Source organism: Hevea brasiliensis, chromosome 1 (assembly GCF_030052815.1).
Source record: "Hevea brasiliensis isolate MT/VB/25A 57/8 chromosome 1, ASM3005281v1, whole genome shotgun sequence".
Classification (NCBI taxonomy): Eukaryota; Viridiplantae; Streptophyta; class Magnoliopsida; order Malpighiales; family Euphorbiaceae; genus Hevea; species Hevea brasiliensis.
This window is the reverse complement of record NC_079493.1, coordinates 4,479,439-4,495,861: the sequence shown is the minus strand read 5'-3', so window position 1 is coordinate 4,495,861 and position 16,423 is coordinate 4,479,439. Positions and strand designations below refer to the sequence as shown.

At 31.3% G+C, this 16,423-nt stretch overlaps 2 protein-coding genes across 2 annotated transcripts; both read right to left on the bottom strand.

Annotated features, from left to right (window-relative positions):
- Window positions 1–9,922: 9,922 nt before the first annotated feature.
- Window positions 9,923–11,112, bottom strand: LOC110665346 (chitinase 2-like). Its single transcript, XM_021825407.2, has 2 exons — window positions 11,040–11,112; window positions 9,923–10,784 (listed from the first exon to the last, which is right to left on the bottom strand). Exons 1-2 carry the CDS (start codon window positions 11,110–11,112, stop codon window positions 9,949–9,951), a joined length of 909 nt encoding a protein of 302 aa, XP_021681099.2. The 3' UTR covers window positions 9,923–9,948.
- A 2,406-nt stretch (window positions 11,113–13,518) lies between these two features.
- On the bottom strand, window positions 13,519–15,606 carry LOC110665361 (chitinase 2). The gene has a single exon (XM_021825422.2). The coding sequence runs from the start codon at window positions 15,576–15,578 to the stop codon at window positions 14,658–14,660; it is 921 nt and encodes a 306-aa protein (XP_021681114.2). The 5' UTR covers window positions 15,579–15,606; the 3' UTR covers window positions 13,519–14,657.
- Between the last annotated feature and the right edge of the window lie 817 nt (window positions 15,607–16,423).

The window sequence follows — 16,423 nt, the reverse complement described above, 5'->3', positions numbered from 1 at the left end:
TAAACCGAACCAAAACCTTAGCTCTTAAACTTTTAAAAGGGAGATCGGCAATAAAACTGGTAAGAAAAGATCTAGTGTCAGTTCATTTCGTTTATTAACAGAGATCAGGAATATACTTGTCTGGTCCGGAGATTCGACAATGGGGTCGAGAGATCGGTGAGCGATTTAATAGACTGGTAAGGCTTTGACTGATGTGAGGACTTAGCATTAATTTAATTCTTTGTGAGGAGAGATCGGGAATGTGGCTGTCTATCAAAGAGAGATCGAAAATGTGACGGTCTATCAAAGAGAGATCGAAAATGTGACTGTCTATCAAAGAGAGATCGAAAATGTGACTGTCTATCAAAGAGAGGTCGGAAATGTGATTAGCTGTCAAAAAGAGACTTAGTACTGAGGTCAGTTTCAAAGTTTTACTGAGGTCAGTTTCAAAGTTTTATTGATTTTGGGGATCGGCCAAAATATGGTGTCGACACCCTAAAAAGCTTCCAATCTACACTAGAAAAGAAGATTGAGGGAAAAGAAGAAAGAAGAAAGTGAAAGGATTGGTGGATTGTAAATCAAAAAAATTAAGGTTAGTGTTCTTCCTCATTTTCTCTTTGAGTCTATGTTTAAATAGTTAAGTTATACTTGAACATATGCTTGAATGAAGAGAAATCAATTATTGAAGGACCAAACTGAATTTTGGCCTGTTGAAGGGAGTATGAATTGCATGAATTTAATGGATTTGAATGAGTTTAGAAACCTTCCTTAATTGAATGATTGGCATTAAAACCATTAAGTGTGATTAATTACAATAATTAAGTGAATTAGGGTTTGGAGGCCTAGGGTTTGAGGCAAATTTTGGAGAAATGCATAAATGATATTTTTGACCAATTGTGGACTGAAAAATAGTTAATAATGACCAAAGGAAATGTATGGGAATTATTAGAATGGGAGTCAAATTCGTAGGTCAATTGGTCATGCTGCTGGCAGTATGACCAAACCCATTTTGAAGGACCAAAACTCAAATTTTACAAGTCCAATTGATATGCCACAAATTGGGGATGAAAATAGACATAAAACAGCACAATTTTCATTAAGGAACCATGCCCAAAAACTGATCAAAACTGGGTGAACAAATTGACCAAAGTGAAATGAGAGCAGGCTGCCACTGTACCAAACTGACCAAATGAACAGTAGGTCATAACTCGAGCTAGGAAGGTCAAATTGACCTGAAATTTTACCAGAAATTAGATAAGGTATAGATCTAAAACCGTTATGAAGAACACCACCCCAAATTATGCCATTAACCCATTCAAATTATTGAGCAAAGTTGAGTTACCAAACCTGCAACTCTGCAGAATTTCTATTGAGCAGTAATGTTTGAAATGTTATAACTCTCTCTACAAAACTCCGATTTAGGCGATTCTTGAACCGATGGAAACCTAAGACATATTAGAACATTTCATATGAAGAAATTTAGACCAAATTATGAACTTAACTTAATCAAATTACTGACCAAATTTGGATCAAAATCTGCCAGAACCCAAAATCTCAGCATGAACAGTGCACGTGAACAGTAATTTTATTTTGGCCATAACTTGAGCTACAAAACTCCGATTGAGGTGATCCAAAAATGAGAATACACTTAAGACAATAAAGAACATTTTCTAAGAAGGAAGTTTTGCCAAATTCCAACAGTAGATTGACCAATGGAATAGTACAACTTAAAACTCCAAAACCGAAAATTTGCAATTTTGCCAAAATGACCTAAGCTTTGAGAAAACGACCAAAATCAACAAGTTTAATGGCCAAAATGTGGTATGTGGGTGAAGTTGGAGTTCCCATACCTATTAAGCCTTAAAAAGTCAACAATTTGACTTGAATAGTGTAGTGAATAGTAACCCGAAACACAAAAATTTCAAGAACGTCGAAATTAGCACGTTAGAGCTAGGTATAAGTGAAGTTAAATTTATTTTTGGATTTATGTTAAATTATGGTACTGAAACACTATAAAATTGTGTGTTTCAGTGGAAAAGAATACCGGGACAGAACCCGAGGAGTCGAGTTAAGGCCAAAAAGGCGAATCATTTGAGGTTTGTGCACAACATCTTCATGCTTTAAAATTCATTGATAAAGTGAATGAAATATGTATTTTACTTGTGATTTGGAATTGTTGAAAGTTTATTTGTGACATTATTTATGATGTTTTGATTAAACTGTGAAAGTTATTGTGTATATTTGAAATAGCAATGTTTAGCAAATTGTTAAGATAAGTTTTGAAACCACAGTATCATGACCATATATTTGAACACCTCACTAACACGATTAGTGGGGGTAATTAGTTTCAAATTTTGATTCCTTCTCTGGAGAAGTGTTGAGGTGTGCCAGTAGAAGAGGATGTGAATGGATATCCATATATTTGAGCTAGCTAGCCTTGTGATATGATTTCTCTTTAGCCTCTGGCTATTGAGATTCTATTTGTTTCGAATGGCATGATCTAACTGTGGGTTTTATGAAATGTGTTTTGATACTTTGAAATGAACTTGGTTTGCATTAAAATCTCATAATTCATGTTTTGTGTTTAATGCTCATGTTTAGTCAAATGTTTGAATAAATGTGATTTTATTTTTGCATAAATGTTATTTTAGTATGTTATGTACCACTGAGTCCTAGTACTCAGCGATAGCTTCTATTGCTGTCGCAGATACAGAGACTAGAAGAGCAGCAGACTGAGCTGCTGAGGTGTGAGGAGCTATCATCTTGAAGTCTTCGGGTATAATTTATACCCTGCCTGTAAATATTTATTTTGATGTATGTATTGCATATAAAGGTATGGACATGTAAATGGGTCTTGAGCAGCTTGTACAAAATTTGTATAAAGTTTATAATAAAATTTAGTTTGTATTTCTTTTGATGTGAATTTTGTAAGGATGTATATAAATTGTTTTGTCTCAAATGAAATGATTGTGGAATTGTTGAAATTGATAGAGTTTGATTGTGAAATTGAAGTTGTGGTTGAGAAAAATTTTTAGAAGTGCTTTTTACAGGTATTTGAAGAACGGTTTTCTCAAAATACAGAGGAAACTCTGTCAAAATTTTTATAAAATTTGTAAAAAAATAAAATGGGCTAAAATTTCCAACTAGCTTTTTACTTAAGTACATGTTTTAAATACTTATTAGAAATGCTTACCACTTACCAAAAGTAAGAAATTGTTTTAAAATCCCTTGTAGGGTGCTTAATGAGTTATCGGTAAGTGAAGTTCGGTAGTTCATTAAGTATTCTACGGGAACATATTATACCTTACAGAGGGGTAAGGTGTGACAGTGCGAATCAAAAACTCTCCGTTAAAAGGTCCATTTTATGACCGGACTCTGTCCGGTTGAATTCTTGAAATTGGGCTCAAATGGGCCTTAGAGTTAGGTTGAGGAATAGTTAGGCTTACTATGGGCCTCGGAGGCTTTAGGCTGGCCCAGATCCTAGTGCCGATCCAGCCCATAGGTTGGGTCGTGACACTTTTGGCCGTCAATGTTAGCTTTGTTGTGTCCTCTGACTTTCCATGGTCCTTGGTGCTTCAAAGTTTTAGAAGGGTGTTTCCTAGTTTGGTTTGGTCCCAATGTGACGATTAGATTTGGAGGACCTTTACTCGATTGCGGTTAGGTTGTTTCCGTCTTGAATGGTCACCGATTGAAAGAGGTCTTCCCTATTATTTGCTTCTCGATGTGACGCATTGTATTGCGTGCTTGTCAGTGTTATCAAGTCTTTTGTTTCAGGTTGAGCAACCGTTTAGCCCTAGGGTTTCGAATTGTATGAACCTTGGACCTGCTTTCTCTTGAGCTAGGACGGACTTCTAACTAGGAATCCAACTTTGTATTTATCCTCATACTTCTACTAATTAATCAATGGAATCTTTTATTTAAAAAAATAATAATAATAATTTCTAGAGATAAATGTCACTATTTCCAAGAATAATAAAAAATAAAAACTATTTGTCAACATATATTTATCCAGTACAGCGAGGAAAATATATATTAGAAAATCAATTTCAAAAACATTTATAAATAAGGTACAATAAGAGGTAATTAAGTTTTTCTCTTTTCAACGAAACAATTGTTATTCTCTAATAATTTTAGTCAGACTTATGCTCCTTTCATGGACTTCAATACAATCAAAATTTTGTTATTAAAATTTAATAAAATATTTAATTGCATTATGATATACCAAACTAGCCTTCATTTAATGATCAAAAGGATTTAGATAAAATTTATCTTTGAGTTCCTCTACTTTACCCATGTCCCACATCAGTCGTCAGATCAGAACATGAAATTAAAAGAGCCATATATAGCAATATTGGAGTTTGAACTTTACCCTATGCTAAAGTAAAATTGGTGGGAAGTTGACAAATAATTGAAGGGATAAAAGCAGGATAAGACATAAATCAAACATTATAGTCTCTTTCATGTCAAAGAAGAGAAAATTTTCAATCAATCTCTCAAGAAATAAGAGGTATATGAGTCAACTTTAGTTTAAGCTAGAGAAAATTTCAATGGCTCTCAAGATCTTGGTATAGTTGGTTAGGTTTCTAATTCATCATAGAGGGCCATAATAGCTTGTAGAAAAAATTTGCTTAACATTTCACCGAAAGATGCTGCAGACTACTCTTAATAAAATTATACTTGTTGTTAGGGGTAGCAATTCAGATTAGCAGGTCATATATTTGTGTCAATAAACACAACTAGAATTGGTATGAATACGATACAATTAATAAATCATGTCAAAATCCAAATATGAATACAACTTTTCTATTATATGGGTCATACAACATAGTTTGATTAATATTAAATTGCGTTGGGTTAATTCGACACAACACGACTCATTTCATGTAATTTGATGCGAATCAATTAATTTAACACGATTTGACATGACTTAACATAACTTATTTTTTCATTTAATACTTTTAATTTTTATAAAATAAGATATTTTACTAAATTTATATATTATTTCTAATCATGTATAATTAATTTTAAAAATATATAAAAATATAAAATCTGACATTAAAAAAGCAAGAGGTATTTTAATATTTAACTAATCAATTTTTTAATTGAAAATTTAAAAAATAAATACTTGTAAAATAATATAATTTTTAAGTTGTTAATAAATTCACAAATTAAATAAGTCTTAATAAATAAAATACAAACTAACTATAATATATCTCTACATAATAAATAATCATGCTTATATTTATTAATTTATTATTTTTTAATAATATAATTTACAGATTAACAAATAAAAATGGGTTAGAGAATGACGAATTGATACGTGACATAAATTATAAAATATGTCATAAACGTATTAAAACAAATTAGCATATCAAACATAATATAATTATTGGCTGGATAATGACAAAAAAAAAAAAAAATCTTAACCTTTCCTAGTTTTTACAATTCTACTCTATTTTTTTTTTAAATAATTTTACCCTAACCTAGTGGGGCTGAATTAATTCCATCCTGCCATTTATTGTCCTGTTAATGGCAGTTAACAGCATGTGCAATTAATTTGTTTCTAATAAATCAGAGTGTAACTGTTAAAAAATATATATGTATAGGATACAATAGTAAAAATTATGAAAGGTTTGGATTTTTTGTCATTTTCTTAAATGGAAATGATAGTTTTGAAAAAAAAAAGATTTTTTTTTACAATTTTTTTTAAAATTTTTTCTCTAAATTGGATAACAAAATAACATGAGAAAAATGACACGTATTTTCCTTTCTTTTTTTATTTTTTCTTTTATTTATCAAAAAGAAAAAAAATCCATATCCCCTAATTTTTCTCAAGTTATTTTCTCTACTTTTATTATCCATGTATAGGACTGATGAAATTTAAGTAATGCAAAAATTATATACATCAAAGAGGCCATGTCCTTAAAATAATTAAGATTGTTTTATTTTAATTCCAATGTAGATTTTTACCAATGAAAAAAGTTTTTATATTATTCAAGTTTTCAAAATATTAATTATTAGTGAAATATAATAATTTTCAATTTTACTTTATTATTTTATAAATTTTATTTTATAATCTCCTATTAAAAGAAATTATTTTTATATTATTTATTTATGTTTAATAAGTGTCACATTCATTATTAAAATAAGACATCAATTTTTATTATTTACATTAGTTTGTAAATATTTCATTTAGGCATCTCATGGTCTTTACAATTTTAATTATCATCATATTTTGTATTAAATAAAATTTTTTAAAAAATAATCTTTTGAATTTCAATTAATTGTAGTTTCAGCCTCTATAAAATTGTATAATTGAAAATGTTCAAATAACAAACTTTACATTTTACAATTGCACCATCATTTTTTTTTTTTACAATTATACTCTATCCTTTATTTTTTAATAATTACACCATATCCTATTGCATTAACGATAATTAACAGCAGGCTACAATTAATTTGTTCCTAATAGATTGGGTGTAATTGTTTTTAGAAAAAAAGCATAGATAGAATTGTAAAAATTGTGAAAAGTTGGAGTTCTTTTTTTATTGTTCATTTTCCCTTATTGGCATGCCATCAATGAATCAATATAATTTCAACATAAACACTAAAAAGTTTAACTCTAACCCTTTATTTTAAAAGTGTATTCATATAGAGTTGTGTCTAAAATTTCCATCCTTACTTGCAGCTACTAATCTCTGCCCCTTGACTTTCTTTCTTTCTTTCTCCTTCAATCTTTTTAAGGAAAAATTTGCATTGCGCATAGTTTGCTCATGGCGTCGCCCTTCACAACACTGTAAGAAAGATAACTACAAAATTTGTTCAATGAAGGGAAATAGATGGCAAAATTTGCATGGCACCCAGTCTTCGCAAATCACAAGCTTAACCCAAAATATCTCTCTCTAGTCTCCTCATGGCTTTACTCTTCATAGCACCACATCTGTTTGTGTGTAATTTCTATTACTCTTATTATTCTTATAAGAAGATATTAGGCTAATTTTCATTTACTATTCTTGAATTTTAGGGTTTGCATCGGCACCATCTCTGAACTTCAATTTGTATCACAAAAGTTATCTAATTTTAATTTTATATTAACTAAAGTCCTTCTAGCCATATTCCGTTGAGACCTCCAGCCAAAATGTGACTTGTACATGCCATGTTGGTATTAGCACAATAAAAAATTTCTCTTTCTGACACTTGGCATTTTAATAATAAAAATTGATTTTCTCTCTCTCTATTATCTCTTTATCTTCTCTCTCTCACCATTATCTCTCTATCCTGTCTTCGTCATTTACAGTCCGATCAAACCCTTACCCAAATTGCTCGTCCTCCTTTAAGCTCTCCTCAATTGCCACACTAGTTGTTCCATGCTTACCCCTATCTGCATCTTTGATTTGTTGCTAAGATTTGGATCTGCCCCTTCTGCTTCCAGTGCAACCACTTCTCTCCTCACTACACCTCCATCAACAATGACAACATCCTCATAGAGATTTTTCCATAGTACACCACCATTGAGCAGGAGACTCCCAAAGAGAAGTGTTCATCCTTGTCAGTTTTAATGTTGGTGGTTGACACTTTTATCATCGAGGAAGAGATGGCTTTCCTCAAGTCTGCCTTGTCCTAGACCATCAGCCTCCTCTCGGAAAATTTCATTATTGGCCTCATCAATTTTGGGATCTTGGTCCATGTTCATAAGCTAGGCTTATGAATCTTGGTTTTGTGATGAATTTGGGAGCTTGGGTTCTTACAGTCTCCATCGGCAAATAAATCTGGGTATTGTGATCAAATTTGGGTGCTTGGATTCTTGCTTTTTTTTATTATATATATATATATATATATATATATATATATATATATATATATATATATATATATATATATATATATATATATATATATGAATCTTGATATTGTAAATGAATTTGGTTGTGATGAATCTCATGTTGTCATATGGTATTGTGATGAATTTGGATTGATGGAATCTGGGTTATCCCTCATGCATTAATTTGGGTATTGTGAATCTAGGTTTGATTGAAATTTTTTTGTTTGATTGACATACAGAAATTATATTTTTATTTGGGTATTGTGTTGAATGACGATTTATATTGCATTTTTTTTTTTCTTTTAAATGTTAACTTTTCTTTTTGTGTGTTTTGGGTTTGATTGGAACACATGTGGTTTGATTTATTATTGATTTTGGATTATCATATGGAATGAAGGGAGATAGAGAGGATAGAGAGATAATAGAGAAAATCAATTTTTATTATTAAAACGTCACATCTCAGAGGGGGAAATTTTTTTTATTGTGTTAATGCCAGCATGGCAGAATCAGGTTAGAAAGACTTTAACTAATATAAAATTAAAGTTAGATAACTTTTATGATACAAATTGAAATTCAAAGATGGTGCTGATACAAGTTTCAAAGTTTAAAGATGGTACTGATATAATCCCCAAAGTTCAAGTATGTTGGATAAAAATTAGCTGATGATATTGTGATTTGTTTTGAGATTGAATTGCAATTTGTTCTTGAAATTTTTAAAATTTATTATTTGAATTTAACTCTTCATTTTTGGATGGAGATTGCTGTTACTTTTAAGTGGATGAATTGTAATTTGAGGAATTTGCTGAACACTTTCTCTCGCCCCTAAACATCATTATCATAAAGCCTAAAAGTTGATAGTTGATGAGCATTTCCAAATAGCAAAACGCTCAAACTAGATTCCTACACAAATGAAGAATGATGAATTTAGATCCCCTGCTGACAAAAGAATCTGCACTTCTTAGAGTGTTTTTTTTTTTTTAAATATTTCAACAATAAAATAAATAAAATCTTTATTAAAGGAAAGAAAAATTGCAAAAACTCAAGATCTAAGAATAGATATGGGGATTTATTCACTAAAAAATATATTAATAATGATAAATTTAATGAGATATATCTAAAATTTGTTCTAAACCGATATATATTTGAGAATTATTAAAAAAAATAAAAGAGATAATTGTCATCAGTGAAAATACTTACCGATGGATACCTAAAGAAAAAATCAAAAAGAAAAAAAAAATAAAAGAGAAAAAGAAATTATAAGAAGAAGGCAGAGCCTGCTTATAAAGATCTTACCATTTTTTTTCTCATTGAAATGCAGTGCGAAAATGCTTATTCATGGCTTTGATAATCTGAATACAACTCAACTCAACTCAACTCAATTAAGCTTTTATCCAAAAAATTTGGGGTCGGCTATATGGATTCGCTTTCTCCACTTTAAACGATTTTGGGTTAGATTCTAAAAAATGTATAATGGATTTAGGTCATGTTGTACTACTCTCCTCAAGTCAATTTAGGTCTACCCATTTTTTTCTTTCTATCCTCTAACCTAATGTGCTCTACTTATCTAACTGGAGAGCCTCCATATGTCTACGTTTCACATGACCAAACTACTCAATCTCAATTCTCTCAACTTATCTTCAATTGACACTACTCCTACATTTTCTCTAATACTCTCATTATGAATTTTATCTAGTCTAGTATGGCCACTCATCCACCTTAACATTCTCATATCTGCAACTCTTATTTTAGCCGCATACGACTCTTTTAGTGCCCAACACTCACTACCATATAAAATAGCCGGTCGTATGGCTGTTAAAATTTTTCTTTCAACTTATTGGGAATTTTGAGATCACATAAACTCATTTCTCTTATTTAAATTGTAAGAACCTTGTCGCAGCAACCAAAACATTATTAAAAAAAATTAAATAGATGATAATGTTATCAAACTTTTTAAAGTGTCGATTCATATATATTTTGCCATAATTTTTTTCAATAAGGAATTGAAATTGAGATTTAAATTTAAAATTTTATGATTTTAAAAATAAGCATAATATTACTGAGTTAAAATTTAATGGCTATTCATCCTGCCATAATTTTATTATTAAAAGAGAACAATTATTATTGTCACATAGGGCCAGACATCCCAATCAAGCAGCTAAGAAGGCCTGAGATTCCTTTTCACCTTTAAACCCATGCTTGCTGGAATCATCAGCACTCCATATGAAGATTCCCCCCAATTTGTCTTGCTCCTTTAATTCCTTGCAGGCTTCCAAAAACCCATTATGAGGGCCCAAACCTCCATTACTACCATCAGAAATGAAGCTAGCCAAGATCTGACCTCCACCATAATGAGCAGCTTGTTTATTAAAAAGCTTTACAAATTGAGATGGACTAATCTTGTCATAGGCATAAAATTGGAAGTTCACATAGTCAATTGCATTCCCATGGTGTTTCCATAGTACCAAGTAATGGCTTTGGACCTCCCCATCATCATCATAGGGCGCAATTGAAGAAAATGATATGGTCCCACTTTCTTTTAGACTAGTTATCAGCCGTCCGATGCATTCAGAGAATGTATCAGGATCTGATCTGAAGTGTTCATAGTCAATATCAATTCCATCTATGTTGTAATGTTTTATCATATGAGTTAGTGAAGATACGGCATTTTTTACCCAAGATTCTATAGACTTTGGAGCAAAATATGCTTTCTCACCACCAATACTGTCTCCACCCAAGCTCACAGCAACCTTGACATTAGGGTTATTATCCTTTATTAAGGCAATTTCTTCAGGGGTGACATGGCTAGATGCCCAAAAGGCTTTGAATTTCCCATTTGTGGGTGAAGGATTTTCTAGGCTTGTGTAGTCAATTGCAAATGAAAGAATGAAATGGAAATCCACACCAGAATTTATTGGCACATGGGAGAGCTTGATGGACTCAGATTCTGCACCAATGTACTCCCTGAAGAGCTTGGAATTGGCACCTACAATCAACCATCAAATGAAGCTGTTAGAAATATCAAATACCATTAATTAGTTTACAATATATGTCTATCACAATTGGACTAGTAGTTCTTCTAAAATAAGAAGTCAAGGGTCAAGCATATATGGCATTTCTTGCAATGTATTATTGGAAATTCTTGCCGAGACCCCGTGATGAATCAGGTAAGTTTCTCCATCATTAAAATGTGCAAGAAACAGCTAAATGGAAGTTGTGTAATATGTTGGCATACACTAACCTTGGCTTGCGGTGAAGAAAAGGAATAAGATGGTGACGGCCAGGAAGAGAAAGTTGGAGTTGGAGAGCTCCATGTGCCCCTATAGCTATATTCAGTAGATGAGTAATCGATGCAACTATATACACATATATATAGAAGAGTTCAAACATATCTGCAGCCACTCAAAAGGGAAAGGCAGCTCTAGTTAAAACCGCCTGGATCATTGTCAAGCGGCACCCATTTATCTTTTTGACTATGGTAGTAGCTGTGTTTTTTGCAGCAAAGCAAAAGGCAGATCCCTTAACTGATATTCCAAGAATCATGGGATACCTATAGGCCGGCCATGAGTTATATGTTTGAAGTCAGCGAGCGTACTGCATCTTTTATGGACATTGAAGTCCAATAGAATATATAGTTTCTGTAAAATGGATAGGCTTGGAAAGCCAAAAAAAAAAAAAAAAAAAAACAATTTAATTTGTTCTGGTGATATCACAGAAACAGAAGAAATCAAGGTCACTCTCATCACAGAGGACAGCAATCTATATGGACAAAATATACAGCTTGGGAGACTGCGAATGCCTATGCACGACTAATCTTTTATCTCGAAGCCATTGAAATGGTTGATGCTATTCTTATAATTAAATTTGTTTCACTTTTTATATTTTTATTCACTTTCTATATTTGATTTATTCCTCTGAGATTTAAATTTTTTGCTAAAAAAAACAAAATTTTTATATCAATTATCAATTTTAATCAAATCTTTTAATTTAACCATAAAATTTTCATATTATCTTTAATTTTCACAATAAATTTAATTAAAAGTAATTAAACTGACAAATTATTCAAATATTTTTAATTGTATATTATCAGTTTTAGCTAATCTATTTAATTTTATAAATTTGGTTTATGATTTTTTTGTTCCTGTTAGTTTAGTCTTTGGATTGGTCATTATTTTCTAGTGTGTGTTGCTTTAAAGACTTGGTGTTCTGAACTCTGGTTTGATATTTTTAACATGATGTATCCTAACATGAATTTATTTGGGCTGGCCAATTGACCTAAATTTAGCTAGATGTTCTCATTCTAAGTTTTTTCCAAATTTTTATTAATAAAATTTACATATAAAAAAAATTTCTACTGATAAAAAATATAAGAATTGAATAATATATCTAATATTATTATCTTAATTATAATTTTTTTTCTCTTTTTCTATTATGCATTTAATTCACACAGTTTTTATAATTTTATCTCAAATTTAAAGGCTAATAAATGAAAAAAATTCAAATATTTAAACATAAACATAAAATATTAACAAAATAATATAACCAAAGTAAATCTAATTATTAATTCTAAATAAATAAGTATTTAATTCAGTAAAATAATATTTATATTTGATTTATTTAAGAACAATTGCTAAAATGAAAAAAAATTAAAATGATTGATTAATATTAATAATGTTGGTAAATATTTGAATTATTTGTATCAATTAAATTATCTAATTAAGTTAATTGTTAATATTGGAATTAATGTGTAAGTTTACACTAAATTAATAAAATTAAAAGATTTTATTAAAACTAAACAAACTTATAATTAAAGGTTTGGATTTTTTTTTAATATTTAGCCTAAATTTTTTTTATTTATAATCGAGTTCAAGTAGGCAAGTTGGTGTGACCAACTATTGTGAAAAGGTAAAAATTAACCAATTAAATAATTAGCTTTTTATCTTTATAAATCATTTGAATTTTTTATAATTGTTTTGATGTGAGACTCTTGATACTCTCACTTGAACCTTGAAATCCTCTCTCTTAAGCCTTAAACATAAACTTTGATGCAACGATAACATCGAAAATTTTGAAACTTAAATTAAATCAAGCTAGACCTATTCTGATACCATGTTACAACTTATTCTGATACTATATTATAAACTTCAACAGAATGAGTAATATGTCTGTTTTCAGTGTAAATTAGTTTTATTATGAACAACCAGGTTTCCACATAAGACCAATAGTTTGTTTTCATTGGAAGATCATTGTGACTAGTAGTGTTAATCATAATATAATTTTGTTTCATTTCATATTTTAATCCCTCCGCTTAGTCAGCTGCAATATTTTTTTTTCCTTACTAAATGCAATTCCTTGTCATTAAAGTTATCAGTGACACTGATAATTAGCTTTGGCTTAATAATGATACAATCATCATCCAAATTATGAGATTTTAAATTCCAACACCAGTGAAAACTTAATGAACCCAAAAACAAAAGTTTTCTTTTTATATATTAATTAAGAAATAAGAAAAAACTTGGTATGCACATCGCCAACTAAACCTGGGCCAATAGGCCTCCCTCACGTACCCGCAATGGCACACAAAGTGAAAAAAATCTGAGAAAGAGATACGCAATACAATCTAAACAGAATAAATCAAACAGTACAAAAGCAGAATAAAAGCCAAGACTTAGACTTTCTGATGGAAATAGAAAATATAGCAACAAACAATATTTAATGCCGCAACAAACAATATTTAATGCCGCAACAATCGACACAGTCAATCAAAAATTTTAGAGCCAAGAAAGACATTGCAGCAACGACAATTAAAAAATCGTAGCAAACTCCTCAATTCTGGAACATCCCTGCTTTGCCAACCCATAAGCTATGGCATTACCTTCACGTAAGGTATATTGAAACATTACGAGGGGAAGCTACAAACGACATTCATCAATTATGTTGAAGTAGAAAAGGAAATGCCTCGGTGTGATGGAAGTTTTCTCGACCCAAGCCAGCGTTATCTTTGAATCTGATTCCAGGACTAGACTTTCACATGATCTCCCTTGTAAGGATAGACGATAGGATAGTTGAAGCGCTTTAGCTATAGCAATGAATTCTGCTGTATTTGAATCTGTCATATCACAAGGGCATGAGAAAATGGATAAAAAAATTTCCATCCAAATCCCTTAGAACACCTCCGTTACTGCTTAATCCCGACTTGTCAAGAGAAGACCCGTCAGTGTTCCATTTCAAGCAACGGAGGGGTGGTGGAATCCAATGAGTTTCTGGCCTGACCTTAGGGACATTGGACCAAAATCTGATGCATTGTGAGGTTGCTAATAGATTTGATCCAGAAAAAGGAAAGTTGGCATCTAGAGTCTTCATCCAAAGAGATGGCCTAAACAAGATACGAGGGCAAGCCTTGCTATTAAAAGCCTGGTCATTTCTAGTTAACCAGATTGCAAAAAAATAAATTCATCCAGAATTTGTTTGAAAGGATCCAAAGCTGAAACATCTCCATTGATCAGAGAGCGAAGCCATCGAGCTAGGAATAACAAAGCTGACTTCCCACCATCTCATAAACCAACCCCAAATTTGCCAGGAAAAATTGCAATATTGGTGACTGGAATTGCCACTTTGACTCGTCATCTGTATCTTTCGTCGAACATGAACATCTACTCCAAAAACAAGAGTGTTACAGCAATCATTTCACAGATAAATGTATCATATTAGCTGTACATTTCATCAAAAGAGTAGTCTAGTGAATTAGCAGGTTTTTGAGCCTTCCTGAAAGATTATATCAGTGAGTCCGAGAATAACAGAATTTTATTATATATGTATATATATAATCTTACAAGATTAAACAACTAGAAGTAATACATCAATGGTGTATTGCTAATAGTGCCTGTGATTGCTTCTCATAGCGAAAGCCATTTGCCTTGGAGTCATCTGCAGACCAAACAAAGATCCCATGAAGTTGCTTCTGACTCTTAAGCCTATTGCAGGCTGTAAAGAATCCATCATTCGGTGCTAACCCAGCACTTCCATCACTGATAAAGCTCACCAAGACCTTACCACCATTGTAGTTGGAGCTTTGGATCTTGAAGTAGTTCATAAACTGAGATACTGTTGTTCCTTGATCATATGCATAGAATTGGAAATTGACATAGTCTATTAGGTGTCCATATTTCTTCCACAAGGCTTGATAATGGCTTTGAACTTGGTCATCGTCAAATGGAGCTATAGAAGCGAAGGAGATTACACCGTTCCTCTTGAGTGTTGTTATAAGCTGTCCTATGCACTCTGCGAAGGTATCAGGATCAGCCTTAAAGTGCTCATAATCAATATCAATTCCATCCAAGTTATACTGATGGATGATATCTGTGAGTGTAGAAACAGCATTAGACACCCAAGAATTCACTGAAGATGGGCTAAAATAAGCATAGCCACCTTGTACACTATCCCCTCCAAGGCTTAAGGCCACTTTGACATTGGAATATTGGTTCTTGATGGAAGAAACATCAGAAGGGCTGAGATTTTCAGAGTCCCAGAAGACGTTGAATTTTCCATTGGTGGGAGAAGGAGAACTTGAGGTGTCATAGTCTATGACAAAGGAGAGAATAAAATGGAAATCGACATTCGGATTAATGGGAACATCAGTGAATTTTACATTATTAAACTCAGCTCCTATATATTCTCGAAAGAGGTTTGAGTTCGTAGGTGCGGCTTGGATTGAAGAAGAGTGGGAGGGGATTAGAGATTGAAGGAGCAAAAGGGTGACAAAAAGCTTGGAGAGCTCCATTTTGCTTCAACTACTGGATTCTGTAACTTGCTTTGGTGGATATCGGCATCTTTACATCCTATTAAATAGTGTACTTAATTCATGGCCATTGCTTTAGATTGTAGTTAACGTTACTTAGACCTTAATTTTGTAAGGTTAAACAATAAACTACAAGGACACGGTACTTCAAACGTGCCCTGCAGGGTCTAGTTTCCTGCTCATTTGTTTTGCCAGGAATATTATACTTTTGCCCTGTCTTCTGTAGTGATAAAACTTGGCATTTTCTTAATCTTTCTTTAAAGAATGACAGTTGATTAACTCTCCAGGCACGACAGGTGAATGAATTTAATATTATCTAGACTTTCAACCTTTTCTGCTATGGAATTTTTAAGAGTTAGCTAATACTAATCCTATATGGACAACCATGTAAATTCATCAACTATATATATATATTTCAAAATACTAATTCAACATAAAGGGTCTGCTTACTTGTAGAAAATTATGGCTGAAAAATAGAATTTCATATTCACATGTGTCAGTTTTTAAAATAAAGAACTGAAAATAAGTTTTCCAAAATTTAACTAAGATTTGGAAAACACCTTTAAATTGTTTTCCACAATTTTCTTTTATAACAAATATTTTGTATTCAATGGTTTTTTAAATAAAAAATAATGAATTTTTTATAAATAAAATTAAACTATAATATTTTTATAAACAATTGAATAATTATTTTAAAAAATATTTGTTTATAATAATAAAAAATTAAATACATTAGTATGAAATAAATAAATAGAACATATTAAAAATTTTAAAATTAAAATAAAATTTTAATTATGGAAGATATAATTTTTTTATAAGGAAATTAT

Bases quoted from the DNA above. Each gene is read 5' to 3' on its own strand.
- LOC110665346 (XM_021825407.2), bottom strand. From the start codon at position 11,112: ATGGAGCTCTCCAACTCCAACTTTCTCTTCCTGGCCGTCACCATCTTA. The intron at 10,785-11,039 runs GTTAGTGTATGC...GGTTGATTGTAG, and splicing joins TTTCTTCACCGCAAGCCAAG to GTGCCAATTCCAAGCTCTTC.
- LOC110665361 (XM_021825422.2), bottom strand. From the start codon at position 15,578: ATGGAGCTCTCCAAGCTTTTTGTCACCCTTTTGCTCCTTCAATCTCTA.